At 42.2% G+C, this 16,738-nt stretch overlaps 1 protein-coding gene across 1 annotated transcript in view; it reads left to right on the forward strand.

Annotated features, from left to right (window-relative positions):
- The window catches only part of LOC146139434 (uncharacterized), a 41,349-nt gene that overhangs the window by 10,388 nt on the left and 14,223 nt on the right, over positions 1 to 16,738 (forward strand). The window contains exon 3 of the mRNA XM_083391739.1: positions 16,309 to 16,539. Coding sequence (XP_083247865.1) covers positions 16,309 to 16,539 — 231 coding nt within the window. The remainder of the gene's footprint in view (positions 1 to 16,308; positions 16,540 to 16,738) is intronic.

The raw sequence follows: 16,738 nt of genomic DNA on the forward strand, positions 1-16,738 counted from the left end.
TCCGACCAAAAACAAACCGATACAATTGCTTTCCAAATCCCAGCGCAACAAACCACGGCGCACTGTCCAATGTGTACAGGAGACACATGCGTATTAGAAATCGACGTGCGTATAACGCAACCCGTGATTTACGGCGTGACGTCACAGACAGAGGCCGACGCACGTCACGCCAAACCAGTGGGACGGAACACGAGGGGTGCTGCCGCTAGCCATGAGGCGATTCCGTTGGTTACCAATGCACAGTGTTTAATACGACGCCGCCTGGATTTGTTGTTTTGTTGTGTTGAGCGCTTTTCATTGCAATACACGAGCGCAATCTGTCGTTGGCTCACGGTCGATTTTAATGATTTCCTAATCTTCCCTTTGGTCTTTCGGGAGCCGGACCGTCGCGCCGTGGCCCGGAGGCGCGCGCACACGGCGACAAAATTGTAGGTCGCCATCGACTTGCCTCTGAACGGACAAAAGGCCAGGGCAACATATTTTCGAAATTGGCTATTGCGTTTTTTCGGGAATGCGCCTAAATTACAAAACCAGGTCTTGTGCCTGTAAGCCGTTTGGGTTAATGTACATTTTAGGGATGAGGTCCCCTACATTTTCACACAAAATTAATACTAAAACATTCTTAGCTTTTAATCAGCGTTTAAATAAACCTGTTAAAAAGTTTTTTTGCCATTTTATACACTTTATATATTATTTGGTCCCAACAATTAAAAACATACTTTTAAATGGTCAGCATTAAACCTATAATTAAAATGGCCTACATTTATGCCAAAAGTCTTATATATATTGGATTCCTTTGCTGGTTAAAAGTCTTGCTTGGCAAAAGAGAAACAAAACCGCTCTCCGACCGCTATATACGATTGGACTCGTAAATTACGGCTTATGTATTATTCAGCGAAGCGCATTAAGCTTTAAAGGGCCTTGACTGGGACGAAAGCTCAATGGCGCAATGGCGCAAGGCTTCAACCAGTGTAAGGTATTTTGAAGATAATTCCACGCACTTGCAGAGCTATTAATTATGTCATAGGCATAAAGTCACAAACTTTAAGTCGATACAAATCAATACGATGGCAATTAAGTGTTTCACTCTATTTTGGTTCGCACAGTACGCCCTTAACTAAATACGTACAGCTTTTCATAATGGCCTTACAAATTACCTCTAATTTGTTCCCTAATAGCCGCTTTGCTTGAGCGCAAATCGAAAATGTATCATTATGCACCAGTAGAGAACATGACTCTCAGTCGCCGATCCCTAGCGCGGGGTCAAGGGTTCACGGGGTCACGGCGCAAAGGTCAAGTGTCACTTCGGTGCGGCGTCGAGAGTCCGGCCATCCATAAGGGTCGCGTTTCCGCCCCCTACTTGGCCACGTCACTCGGATGGGTGAAACATTATAGGGGTGTAGCGTTGCCCCTTATCGGATAATCTCGCGCCCCCTGTTTTTATCGCTATTGAGAAGCGCGAAGAGAAAATTTGGGAAACTGCTTGTTCGTTTATTTAAAGGCGACGGTTTTGGGTGGATCAGATCATCTGGGGTGGGCGAAATAAGCCACCGTTCTTCTGACGCTCGTTGTGCAACAAGGGCTTGCGTTGTTTTGTTTTAAATAAAACATTTTTTACAAGCTTTTATAATTACGAGGCTGAAATAATAAAAGTCAATCACTTGATTCAAGCACATTGAAGTCACTTGATTTTCGCAAATTTTACTTTTTATGGGGTTGAATATGTAAAATATTATTCATAATTGAATGAGTTAATCTATTTAATAGTATGATATTTAGTATTGAATTTTAGTTGGACTTGACTTGGCATGGTCGATTTATTTGATTAGATCGTGTTATACAATTTGTACTTTTGTGGCGTAACTGACTTTAGTTGGAGTTGTGTCATTTTAAAACACTTTTCAAAACCCTTCTTAATTGTGTTGTGATGTTACATTTTGTCAAATAATAAACATTAACAAAAATATAGTGAGCACAAGTAAAATAGAGCAATTTAAAGAGGGTGTGCTCTCATATTTTGGCAACAACAACAGTTCACGCAGAACATAATTTAAGCCGACGGGGCTTTCTGTTAATGGGTTCTTTTTAATTTTTTTGTGTATGCGCCTAATATATATTTATACACTTTTAGGACATTTTTTTAATGTTTTTTACCGTCTTAAGTGCTTGACACCGTTCGAAACGGAAAAGTGTTTTCAAACTCCCGTCATGCCGCTCGCTTTGAAAAACACGCGCACTTTGAAAAGCCATTTCTGTCCACAAACACCTGGCTTACTTAACTAAAGTGTTACAGGCGGCAAGAATAAGGTGCCAAAGTACACCGCCTCGAGAATCAATCGGTTTTCCGAACATGGTTCACACACCAGTCATGGCGCTTGTTTGGAAAACGACTTCCCCCGGGTTTGGCCAATTGCAGCGACCTTACCTGTAATGTATGTAGACCAGTGAAAGTGAGCGGCGCGCACAAAGCCTATTGACGTACGTAAGGCGAAAGTTATTTCGGTGAAATTGCCGTGAACGAGCCGACGCGAAAGCTCGGCTGTCGCTCTGGTTTGCTATTTTCTTCGTTTTCGCCTCGTCCCTTTAATGCGAAACACAATAGCTCAAAGGAGATGTTATGGCGGCCGAAAATAGCTTTTTCTGTAAGACTGTCGTCGCTTTGAATGCCATGATAAAAGTCGAAATGATCGGTTGTTTCAGCGGGGGTGTTTGGGGGTATTCTATAACTGCTGATAGTTGGGGGTGATGCCGTTCTCCGTAATAGTGATCGTATTCTGAAGCAAACACGAGTTTCCTCCAATTAATTGCACTAAAGCTCATATTAAATTCCATAAAACCGTAGTTATGTATAGGCAGTGGCATTCGTGGCGATTTTTTTTCTTTTAAAAGGTCATTCGAAACGTTCACAGTAACAAAACTAATATAATAAAGCGAAAATAAATAAGGTATGAAAACTCGAAACTTTAATGTTATTCTATTGTTTGTAGCTGGAATTAAACACATTATAATGTGGTGTCGCTTGCACCGAGAAAAGTCGCAATACATTTTGTTGTTGTTATTGCATTCGGCTTATACTTGCAAAAAGGCAACGGCGACCAACGTAGCCGCAAAGGCAGGTGCAACGAAAGCAGAGCTGTTGGCGTAATAACGGCGCACCACAATACTTGCTCTTGAGACTTGTACACCTTGGCTGGTTGTTGCCGCGCTCTCAAGTGCTGGTTTCCACAGGCTCGAAAAACTTAAACGATCGAGCGAGTGAACAGAGCACACAAAACGCACGACGTTTGAAGCATCTCATAGGTGAAACAGGTGCCCGCGACGATAGCCGCTTGTCACTCTGGCGCGTTTAAAGCGAAAGCGCAGTGCTGCTGTTGTCACAGGCATTTTCCGTTAATACCCAAAAAGCAGGTGCGCCGGACCCCTATATAGTCGAAAAGCCGCGAGAGCAAGAATCACACGACTCTCTGAGACAAGCCCCACGCATAGACTTCTCGACTAAATCGCGAAAGTATTCGCTTAAAAGCCGCAGAGCGATGGCATCGGTTACTCGGAACGATGCTGCCTTGTCAATCTGGGCAAATGATGGGCGCTGGAATTTCACTTTCGACTTAAGTCAAGTAATAGATCCCAACGGGAATAGGGAACCCATACGCCTGTGTTAATCCCTCAAACCGCGCCAGACCCGGGACGGGTGCCATGGGCCGCATTTCGGAGCCAAATCGCGGCGTCATAAGGGTTTGTGTGCGCACCAAAGCGGTTGCAAGATAGGTTGTTTCGCTAGATGCTGTGCCTCGTCATATAAGTGAGCAATGCGATTCGTTCAATTCATATTCGTGTAATCTTTTTTGGTGGTGGGAGATCAGCCGCTAAGAATATTGAAGCGCCGGAATCTATAGCATTATTGCAATGGCCACCATTGCAAACTCATCATAACCTATTGAACTCATTTGTTTTCTTGCCCTATAGTACATTGCCTCCAACAATCGGCTTTGGATATTGTGCATTTGACTTGGTATTCAAATAAGATTCTGTTATTGAAAAAAAACTGTTTTTAGTAAATTATACTAGAATTACTGAAGCTGGTTCAAAAAAGAAAGCGTAATCCTTGTACGATTAAGTAACGATTCATTATGAGAAAACAAGACTTTACTTGTCTGCAATATATGACGCTTTTGTAATCTACGGTTTAAACAAAATTTGTGTGTTGTAGCTGGATTATTTGTTTTATCTTATAACAAATATCGATTCAAAAATTGAAATGAACCACCCTTTCGTTTAAGGTATTTTTTCACACTTGCGATCAACCAATCATAGCCTTTTATTCTCAGTAAAAGCGGTATTGCCGTCAGATTCGGGCGTTGAAAATGGGCGAACGCTTTCATACAGTGCGCAGATTGATTTGGGATTCTGCAAATGGAAAACGTTTCGATCTGACGTAAACGATTTACGAGCCCGGGAACAATCGTGTTTGCTGGGTTCCAATTTCAAGTTTTCAAATTGCAATTTCAAACCGCAGGCTAGGCTCTAAGAAACATAAAAAGTTGCACTTTAATAGAGAGTTTTCTGGCAAGGAGACATTGCTCTCCCAATTAATGGGCGCTGAGAAGCAAAAACGCGTGAGAGGCGAAAATGAGAGATATATCTACCGGCTTCCGCGAAATTGGCAGAAGGGTTTGTTTGGGCTTGGGAGCAACGAAGCAATTTCGAAACCGCCGACGAAGGCCGTTAAAATTTTATTTCCGGCATAAAAATCTTGCGATAGGCGACCGCCTTTTGACGCTTTGCAGCCAAAACATTTTACTTGGCCACTAAACACAGGCAACTATATAAGGTGCAGTGGTGACCAAGAATAACCGCCAAAAAGAGGCCTAAAAGGCTTGTTACCATGAAGTCTACAAAATATCAAATCTTAAAACTTTTAACACGCTAATATGTCGTTTTAACAATAAGGACACAAATTATCGATTTTCATATTTGTAGACCTAAAATATTAATTTTAAACTTGAAAGATCTTGAAGATCGACTTTTTTATATGCTTGATATTGGCAGACTTTCAACTTTTTGCGGGAATTATGTTAAGACCACGGTGGAAATTTAATAGTCTTACTTTAATCGAACAACAAGGTGTGGCGCACAGTAACTTTTAACCACTTTCGCACCCTCTTCCTAAAATTGCAGCCCGCTGCTTTTTAGGGCGGCCAAATTTCCAACCATGTCGCTTATTGCTTGTCGCGTGCGGCGCGACGTTATTGTGTAGCGGGGCGGCGCAGTTGAAAGGGACTGGACCGACATCTTGCCAGGCTCGCCGCTGTATACACAGCTGGTTCTGGCGTGTATAGCAGCCGGTGTGTGTGTCTCAACACACGTTAGGCCGTGTGATGTCTCGCTGCCAGAACGGGCTGCAAAGGTCTGGACGACATAAGCGCTCGTGAGAAACGGTAACGTTAAAGTGTTTTACGGCCGATTCCGTCGCCTTGCTTGCCTGTCGCCCAGGCCTTTAATAAATCTCGTCGAAATGAAGGCAAATACGCGCTAGCATGAGAGGCATAGTTGGCATGATTATATAGAACAATAAATAAATCGCAACCCAATAAAACCCAAACCACTAGGGGTGGACACTAATAATTTTCTTCAAAAAACCTTTTTCATAGAAAGGAATCAGTATTGTGGCGACCATGGCTCGGTTTTTCAAAATGAATTTCTCTTGTCTTTATTCATGGCGCATTCGATGTATTTCCCGTCTTCGAAAATGTCTATAGTGGACCCAAACAACAACAACATATAGGGCCAATAAACAATTTGCAGACTAGAGATATTGACGATTCGTAATTGGCTTTAAAGAATGCAACATAGCCTAGAGATCATCGTAGGAATCAATATATATCGCCCTTGACTTGTACGTATTGCCCGTGTTAATATTTTTGGCGATTTCGGTGTATAGTCCTTGTCCCACGATACTTTTGTGGCACTAAACAAAAACGTAAGCTCAATGAAGGATATACAGATTAGAGATCTTGACGATTCGTAATTGATATCATACCATGCAACATAGCACAGAGATTATTGTTGCCCCCAAGGAAGATTTTCGATACATTCGGGCTACCCAAATCGTAAACTGTTAACTATACACCAGGTGGTATATTGTCACGTTGTGAAAAGTTGTTTTTCGTCGAGATGGAAAGCGATCCGACCCTGATCTTCCACACCTTGCTTTGGTTAATTCGTAATCGGATATCACACGCGGATTTGACTTTTCTCAAAATAGCCGAGGAAGTCGTGTGGCTTACGCGTTCCATAAGTATGTTATTATCGTTGTGTTGTGTTTGGGGCGTGGAGTAATGGCGCATTAAATATGTAGGTAACATCGATACAAAATGCAAAGCTGGAATATGCGATATAATCGGCAGTTTTTCTCTCCTGTTTAAACCCTTGGAAAGTAGCTAAATCCACTATTATCTTTGTACAATAAAAAAGAAAAATTGTTAAAATCGCAAAAACATACATTATTTCAATTTTGTTTTGTTGAATTTTTTTTAAACCTAATAAAATTACTTCGAAGACTCACTTGTTAGACTTCACGTTTTCATTTTTGAAAATACACAATGTTAGTTTTGCCCCTTATATGTACAAGGGTCGGTTTCTAAAACGAGATTATGCGCAAATTCAGATTGCGTCTTACGGCGGTGACAATTTTGCGCCGGCGCGGGCCTGTCATTAGCCTATCGCGGCGCCCCCTTAATTTCGCAACCCGCTCGTCAATGCAATTTGCGATTTCAAAAGTTGAACTTCAAGTTTCAGCGTCAAAATAAAGCGATTCATGCGCGGGCCTTGAAGGCGCAAAGTATATTTGCCAGGGTTGTAAACAAGTAGTTCTGAATTGACTTATGTCTCAATAAAGTGATTTGTGAAATAACTCAAGTCCAAGTCAGGGCCATCAATTAAAGTTTAAGTCATTAACATAATAAACATATTTAACTTACAAATATATAACTCTTCCGATTCTAAGCAATATTAAAATTAGAAAACAACAAAAATGCATTATATAGTAAGCCAGCTGCTTCAGCCAAAATCGAGGTTGAAAAACGAAATGTCCCCCAAAATTTATAATGAACAATATGGTCAAGTCTTTTATTCAAAAGAATATAATCACGTTAGGTAATTTTGCCCAAAAGTACAGTCGTCTAAAATCCCTGACGTCACTAAAACTCGGATATCGTCTCATCATTGGATCTTCTGCGTTTTGTTTTTTAGCCGGGATCATGTTTTGTTGCTCGACTTTTCTCCAAAGGTATTAAGAACGAAAGTGCGGTCGAATATTAAACGTCTGTGTTTGGCAGAAACCGCGGACGTGTTTGCAAACAGCAGGTCGTCGTCGTTTTGCGTCGAATTCGGAATTTTCGAGCGGCTCCGAAGCGAAAAGGCTATAATCTGTTTACCGGCTGCACTGGAAAAAGGTGATTGGCAAAGTGGCGAACCTGCCTAGTCGAGTGGTCGCATAGGCCGATGTTTGCCGCCAGGTGCTCACTGCTCAGCTGTCGTAAGCCGTGCAAGCGGCGAATTTTACCGGACCTCCGATCGTTGTTTATACCCAACCTTAAAGCCGCCGTAAGCGCCCGCAAAGTTACACGAAACCTCTTCCTTTTTTTCGATCGGTTGACACCGGCTTCGATTTTAAACTTGTTTTCCAGCATTGCTTAACCATTATTATCAACAGTTTGAATGGCACAGCGGAAGCTTAGCCTTTGCACACTGCTTTTTGTTATATTTGCGCTTCCTATAGGAAAAAATAATCAGTCCTCTTTTAACTGCACTGTTTTGCATTTCGCAAATGTGAGAAACGCGTATTAAACTCGCTACGCACTTTTATACAACCTACAAATCAATCTCGCTTTCCAAAGGCAAGATTAGGGTGGGGGAAGTGTAAAAAAAATAAAAAAAATACTTGGTCGCCACGTTACACAAACGCCCTCTAAGATTCGAACAAAAATGGTTAGGCGACAAATTTCCAATACATTTCTAAAATAGTAATCAAGCTTTCGGTTAAATCAGTTCTTCTCAAATTTTTCGCGGCCAACAAAAACTTAAGGTATAATCTTTGGCGACCCTCTTCTTTTCACCGAACTTTTTGAGAAAGGAAGGCGCGTTCTTCAAAGTGGCCACATCAACCGAGCCTTGCATTCCCGTGGTCCCAGGGCAAGGTCGATTTCTGTCGATTCGCCTGTCGGGGAGTGAGAGAATGTCCGACATAACAACGAGAGAGGGCCTCGGAAGGAAGGAAAACCCAATCAGACGCAATAACCGAGCTGTCGTCACTAGCTCAGCGCCCGTTGAGATTTATGACCAATAGCCGCGTCATCGCGGCAGTGTGTGGATCAATCTCCTTTGCTGGACTGCTGCCGGTGCTGGTGGTTCTTATTGATTGGGCTGATACACTGGGGGACTTGGGATTGATTGCTTTGTGGCGTTAATTTGAAATTGCCTGGTGCACGTTTTAGGGCCGGGCTTTGGTGTCGACCGCTTTTACTTGTGATCTTCTGTTGCCATCGTGCAATACTTTAGATGATACCAGAGCTATCTAGAGTAAGTTGTTATGTGTTTGAAACACACTGTAACGGTTGCAGTGTAATACATCCCTTAAATAAATACGTCTATACGGGAAAAGCGAGAACAAATAAAGACTTGGCTAACACCAACAGCATATAAAACACTGTATGATCACTTTTATCAGAATTTTTTTACTTGGGATGTACAACCTTATTTGGGGTTAGGGGGTGGATTTTACCAGAGGCAAAACACAATTTTGTAAGTGGTTCGATTTAAATTCTATTCCTGTTAAGGATTAAATAACAGTGTTATCGTTGCCACTGTTTATCGCGATAACCTACTTAATTCTTATTTAAATAGGCTATTGGGAGTTTGATGGTCCGTCCGCGCAACTCTACTTCTTACAGTGGTAAAATGGAGAAACAAAAGCCTAAATGTCACTGATTTGGATTACAGACATTCCACCATAAGAGCGATAAAATAAACCCGGGAGAAACGTTTATGACCAAGCTAAACTCTCGTGAAAAATTTCGGATAAAACATTCCGCCCATATTTGACACGTTGTCTGCTGTCTTATACACGTTTCGGTTGTGCATTACCACATAAAATCATAACAGTCTATTAGTTGCTTATCGGTCCATTAAAGTAGATTTATTCGTGAACTGGTTGTAGGGTTTCTAAGGATTTAGAGACAATATGAAATTCTTTATAAAGCTAGAAACTTTTTATGAACCTTATTTGAAAACATCACACTATTATCTTTAATTTCTCATGGGCTCGGATTTTATGTCAATTCAAAAAAATTGTTACAAAGCATTGAAAATTTTCCTTCAGTTATAGTTTAGACCTGACGATGTAGATGTAAGTTAAGGGCTGCTGTATGGACAGCAAATACGCGCCGCGCATTGTGCATAAGCAGTCGGCATCAATGTGGGCTTCCATATCGATCGGTCGGACGAAGTCCCTACTTACTGCAGCAAGACGCAAGCAAAAGACAGCGACGGCGACATATGGCTTATTCGCGCCAGGCGCTTAAGTGAAATTAGCTGCTGACCAGAAGTAAGCTAGCGACGGGCGAGCGGCAGCCGACTTGATTAAGATCGTCGGCACCAGCTATCCCCGATTTCCCCTTGTCTCTGTCGCCGTCTCGCCTTTTCTCTCTTTCTTTAGCCTTGCCTTGTCTCGGCCAGTAATCGAATATATGCGAAACCCGAGCGTTATCTGGCGACGACCCTTTTAGCGCGTTATAGCATCGCTGCTACGAGAGATAATGCAGTTTTATTTTATTTTTCGTCTTTCTCGAAAACGCGCGGCGCCGCCCTAAAAGCGCTGATGGCGTTTTTAAACGAGCGAATTTATCAGCCGGCAAAGATGTTTTCCTCCCCCCGAATTCTGACAGCGGCAACATTTTCACACGAAAAAAAGGAACGATTTTAGCAAACGATCACCCAAGATGTAGCAGCACACGCTATAAGAAACACTTGTCCATATAACAGCGCTTTTTAACCGATGGACTCTTTCAGGTGGGCGCGCACTTTCGACTGAGATATTTTAATTTTGGTTCGGAAATCTCAAGATGGGAAAATGAGTTCCTGAATACAGAATAATTTTTGGTGTGAAAATTGCACCGATTTCGGATAAGGATTGAGTGCATTTGCTCTTTTTGTCAATTACTTTACCGCAACACCATGTTGTGAACCCTAAAATGAATTCTTAGTAAAAGGTGCCGCTGTCATGACGTGGAAAATATAGGCTAAAATGCAAAAAAAAGGTTTGGAAGCGCTGTCCTATGAGGTTGATAGAAAAACAGAAAACGAGAATTACGAAAGCGAGGGAAGACGTTGAACGGGAAACTCCCTGTACTTTGGACCACCGAGTTATCGGTCAACTAAATCCTCATGCTGGTCGCGCTTAGGCCTTTTAGCACGCCTTAAAAAATTGGCCTATATTTATCGCGGAAATCCGACTCGGCCGCTGTGCGACTTGCATTAAGTCGAATAATAAGACAAGTCCGAGATGCGAGCTCTAATCCCGCACTTTGCCTGGCCTTAACTCGATTCCCGCGCGAGTTTCTTTTCTCAATGGGAATTAAAGGCGTCCGCGTGCGGTTTAAGGTGTATTTTAATCGCGCTACTGAGAAGCGACCTAAACATTCGAGCGAAGTCGGCTTAATTAGCTTCCGATGATGGCAAAACAAGCGCGGTGGCCATAACCAACGACAACATCGACAAAAAGCACATCTGCTCAATCTGGCTCCTCTCATTGGGGCACGGGCTTGAACCAGGTCGCCTCTGACGTTGGGAGGCCGCATTTTTGTGTGTATCGTGTAATTGGCGTGTAACGAGAGGTTCAAGGCACTCCGTCATGCCTTGGTCCGTAGCAATTAGGCCTGACCTAAGGGCCAGTGTTCGGACCCCGGGCTCGAAATATCCCTTGACGCCGAATTTCACGCGCGCGCTTTTTCACACCGCCGCGTATGGCGCAGGGTGTCTCGCCAGCCGACTTGGGATTCCCGAAACGAGGCCAGGTCCTAGATCGCCGCTTTTCACGCGTTCGACGGGCGACAAGTTGACGCGGACCGCCCGCGCGCCTTGGTTCAGTGCGGTTTTCGCGGCGTGGAATTACAACAAAATCAGAACCCCTGACACACAGGTTTAACGGCCCACCAGCACCTTTACTACAACATGTTTGTATTATGGCGAGTGCCACACGCAGAGACGGTTCGGAGAATTTATACCTCTTCGCCAAACTATATTTGGGATGTATGAAGTTGTCAGATCCGGCTGATACCTGATACTATAGTGGTAATATCGCTACTCGTTCGATACTAGTATTGGTGCCGATCTGATTTCAAATTGACAAGTATATTCAAACTATGGTTTGCAAACCAACGCAGCAATTTCTATCTTGAAAGGTTACTTTCTTATTGAATGGTGTATTAATTAATAAAAGTTAACCAAGATTTTTAACACAAATGCAACTTTTTGCTGTTTAAACTGGATTTCATTTTATCGATTTTGTTATTTGCCCATAGTAATCAGAATTCGTTATAACAGATTCTGCGTAAATCCGAATGGTGAACAACAAACGATTCTGGTTGCACATCAATGATAAAGATTAAACTGCGTACAGGACCTAGTGAACCGAAAATAAATTTGTTTATATGTCACATGATAAATATATTTCGCTCCTAAAAGTTCATAGTTACGATGTAATTTACGGACGCCCGTACTTTATGCTCAAAATATCGGGTATCGGAATACGATACCAAATATCGTGCATCCCCAGCCTGAACCACCCGCTGGCGTTCGAAGCGAGCCCTGGAAATAAATAGACGCGACTGTAAATTAGAGAATATACAGACAAGAGCCGACGAAATCCCCGGCGAACGTCGCATTGCACCGAGCAAACAGACATGACCAAATATAACTCACAGCGGTCGGTCGTTTCTTGGCCCGCCGCCGAGGCACTAGTCCCGGGAGATTGAGTCATGTTTTCCTATTGTCAACACCAACAGTAAGTCGCCATGGCGAAGCGGGAAAGTTGTGGTGGTGGCCTTATGAGCGCCACACAAACCCGTAGTAAGGGAGCGGTCACCAACAGCATCCCCGTGGCGATAAACCGTCGTAAATTTGTTTTCCGGCTGGCGATTTTATTTTTATTTGAGCACGCGCGGTTTTTAGGGTAAGGAGAATGTGTGTCTTTCAGTGCAGATGTTTGCGTTTTGGACGCCTTGTGTGTGTGTAATTTTAAAACCGCTGCACACTTTCACGTTAGTGTTTTAAGTTGGTGGTAGCGTTTAGGTTGGGGTTATTTTGCAGTATCACTAATTAACGGTAATTCCTTACAAGATCCTTAATATTTTACAAAGCTGAACGAATTTACGAGAAGGTTTGATACGTTTTTGCCGACATTTTCGGTGTTATATTTTAAAAGTGAAACGTTTTCCAACTTTTTACCTGTAAACTTTATCCTGCCGCTATGAAATTTCGACAGTTCCTGCCATTTCGGATTCCCACGCCCCCTGTTACGTCACATCACGAGGATTGTAAAATTGCGATGACGTCATACAAGAAATAATAGCTCCCGTACCTCAATTCGATCTTAAAGACCGACTTTCGCAATTCTAGCAGTGCGCTTGCAACCCATAAACAGGGACACCGTTAAACGGCAGGTCGGACTTGGAAATGGAAATAACCAGCGCCCTCTGGCCTCGTAAAGGGCGCCGTCGTAAATTTCGCTTCCACTAAAGCGCAACTGATCGTGCAAGTGCGCCGTAAAAACGGAAGCACGCACGCACACGCACAACCGCACACACACACACACACACACACACACACACACACATACACACATACACACACACACACACGTCAAAGGTCGTTTACCCGGGCCGAATGTTTTTCCGAACCGTGCAAGAAAGATAGGCCATGCTTTGTGAGGGGCCAAAGGTAGCGATTTTAATGAGCCGCGTTGCCTCGGTGCTGGTTTGCAAAATAGGCACCGATCCGATTCACTATTTCCCAGCTTTGCAAGCCATTTTATATTGACTTGACTCTACAAAGAGTCATTTGCAAAAAGAAAGCACGTCCAAGCCAGTTAATTGCAATATATAGTCAAGTCCAAATTTATCATTAACCCCAGCCCACTAATCAGTTAGCCTAAGACCGTGGGCCTGTTTAAGTCATTCACATGGTAAATGAAGTCAGTGGTGTCAAGCAATATGAAATGAATTGCATTCAATTTCCAGTAGTATTGCGCAAAGCAAACACGCCTAAAATGGCAGTTACAATTCGTTGAAAACAATAACTAAAGTGCAATTTGGTCGACTAATTATTTTCAATCAATACAACAATTTCTTGATGGGTAAGCTCGCATTAATCGCAAGTACCTTAAAGTTACTTCAAAACGTACCCCCGCCTTAACACACAATTCGAATAAAATCGAAGTGTCGTCACTTTTACACCCCTGTTTCACTTTAAGCATACATTGCTCCGAAACCAGAAATTTCTTTATGGCCGTCCTGTTTTGCTGCCGTTTCCAACACAGCTGCGTTAAGCGCGCTTTATGAAGGTTGGTGGGCGAAATAAACTTTGCTGTATTAAGATTTCATAGCATTCTTGTGGCTTTTGGAATAACTGTCCCGAATATTTATCCAGCGATGTGCAAACAGCTTTTCAATTGTTTACGTGTTTAATATAGCGACTGAGAAGAGGAAACGAATCTGATTGTAAAACGTTGTGTTTAAGTCAAACACAGATGAAATATATGATAAATTTAGGGCTTTTTAATATCGGCAAAACACACAACCCCGAGATATTTTAACGAGATTAAACAGAAGACGTGGAAAAAAAAACACTATTTGCTCGACAGTTATTGGTAGTTTGACATGGCTTTATAAATAATGATCGCGTGCGTTTGAAAAGCCGCAAACTCATAGCTGTATGCGAAATACGACTAAAAATCAAATCTAGTGGCTGTGGCAATGAAATTACAGGCGACTTTTCGTTGGCATTTGCAAGAATTTTAACAACGGATGCCGAAACTTTAGCAGAACTTTTAAAGATCGAGTTCTTGTTATAAAATACCCTATTACAAGGCCACATAGAGTTCAGCCTACGTGACAAGCAGCCTATGACGTACCTTTGACTTTGACCTTTTGTCGTCTAATGTTGTTTGCCTTGCTTTCAGTCGCTATCGTAAAACGACCAAAATTTTAGGGTTTTGCACTTTACGATCGGTTGACCTTTTTTGCAAATGAATGAGTTACATTCATGGGGCACTTAAAACCCGGCGGTCTGTGCGAAAAAATGGGTAAACCAAGGTTTATTGTAAGATGAGGTAAAAGCCTAAATTTCAAACTTTGCTTTTTTGACGAAAGTACATTTTGTTTGTAAAATGTTAGCGGCGACTAGACTCCAGGCCGATAAAAGAAAAAATCCCAATGATTTTTTTGGCATTGTTTTTACTTAATGATTATAATTTTCCCTTAAATTTGAAACTAAAAAAATTCGGAAATATATTCAACCTATTGGACACGATCTAGGCCCAATCTTCGAATACTCGAGAGCGTAAAATGAAAAAAATGGGCATGACCCTTGAAGCAATGCTCCGAAATAGTTCGTAGTTTCAGTAGGCATACTAATATAATTTAAGCCCCATATGGACATTAGTAAAATCAACCCTGCCTGCATCACACCTAGCTTCCCATGGAATGCTTTGAAAGTCCAGGAAAGATGTCCCTGGTAAGCATTTCCATCGTCACAAAAAAAGTTATATGTTATGCGAGTTTCAACAGCAAATTTCATGCAAAATAGTCCATTTAAAGCGCGACATTAGCATAACTTCATAAATGCTTTTGCTCCTATTGCTATCGGCGGCAACAACAAAGAGCCTATACGTCACGCCTCTTCTGATCTATTGTACTCGCCCGGATGTCTCTAGCTTCGTAAAACGCTATGTTCAACTTCGCCATACGCACGCGGGCATTATAGCCTGGGTCAAAGGACCCTCTCTCCCTACTCTTGGCAATGCTGTGTACCCGCTATATCCGCCACACGCGCCCAACTATATAGCGGTTTGTGGATTCGCCAATCGTCTTTACTCGTTCACGCATCGCGAGTGTCGAAGGCCCTTGAGTTCTGGCGACGCCAGCACGACAAATTGCGGAGCAGGTATTTGGGAGTTGGCGAAATTTTTGAGGGCCTTCGCCGCTGCTGGTTTGGCACGTGCCTTTACACGACACGTTTTTCAAGATGTTCGCTACTCCATTTCAAAGTTGTCGCCCCTTACCCAATGTTATCTCTTCCGCAAAGAATGCCGGTTTAAACAAATTGTGGGGAGCCTTGGCCCTTGTCACGTTCAAAGTATTTGAAATAATTCTAAAACCTTGGCCTTGATCCTCCCACAAAACAAACAATGTAAACGTGTCTACTTTTTTACAATTATTTGGGACGCCTCGCAAAACATTCTTGCACGTTTATTTCGCCTTAATCCACAAACATTACTACTTGAGGGAGGTCATATCTCTAGCATACACACGTGGTATTGTTCGGTTTCGTTATGAAGGATTGCGAACCGGTTTATTGATTAAAAACATAAATTTCCTAAATCTCGACTTTTTACACTCCTGAGAGAATTACTTTTGTATGGCTTTGACGTTGGTCAGTGCGACTTTACAAGTGGATGATTATAATACAATTTAGTATACACAATTTAGGTGGCGCAATTGACTAATTGTAGTTTCAGATTATTATGGTATACTTCAAAATGAGACAAATGTAACTATCAACCAAGATCAGTATGCAAATGACAAAATGTAACTATCAACCAAGATCAGTATGCAAATGGTTCAGCATATTTATTAAATAACAACAAACAACTTAATAGGTGTCATTGCGGCATCAGAAAGGTATCGCACTTATACACGTGTTTATAAACAGTTTTCTGTTTATTCTTATTAAAGTTTATAAATGTAGTTTCCTATTGTATTTAATTTTTGAGTTTTTAAATAGAGATTTTTCCTATTCTGTTTATTGCAGAGATCTATCATAAACAACCATAACTATGCCAATCAAAGGTATGTAGAGTTATGATTACCAGACTGTATAGCATGTTGATACGCATATAGGTTTAACACCTCACCAAACACTACACGTAGACGGAACTCAGAGTAAACTGTTCTAACAAACTACAACTGACCAAATATACCTAGTGCAGTATTTCTAAAAAGCAACAAACGTCACAAATCTTTTTTCATCCAGGTGAAGATCATGCTCCGCATCTCGGACTCGGATGCGATGAGAGGATCCGCTCCCTCCTCCCCTGCATCACCAGGAGTGGGAGTAGGAGCAGAGGAGTTCCTCCGGGTGGAGAGCAACCGAAAGCACGTGAGCGTCTTCACCCCTCGAGACCCCCGCGAGCCCCACAAGGAGATCATAGCCGCTCCTAAAGTCTACGCATTCGACTCGATTTACACCCCTCGCTCGACCCAGGTAAGATTTTGTGGTTATTTTAAAACGTAAATCGTCATTTTAGGAAAGGCCGTACTTTTATGAAATCCAAAACCATTAGCAGCAGGGTTTTCCTTCGATCACTGTTCCGCTGACGCGTATATAAACAATAAAACTCAAAGTTTTCAAAAACCAGAGTAAAACCGGGATCAGACGGTTAAAATGTCTGATCCTGATTTTA

This window comes from Ascidiella aspersa, chromosome 6, assembly GCF_963924565.1.
Source record: "Ascidiella aspersa chromosome 6, kaAscAspe10.2, whole genome shotgun sequence".
Lineage (NCBI taxonomy): Eukaryota > Metazoa > Chordata > Ascidiacea > Phlebobranchia > Ascidiidae > Ascidiella > Ascidiella aspersa.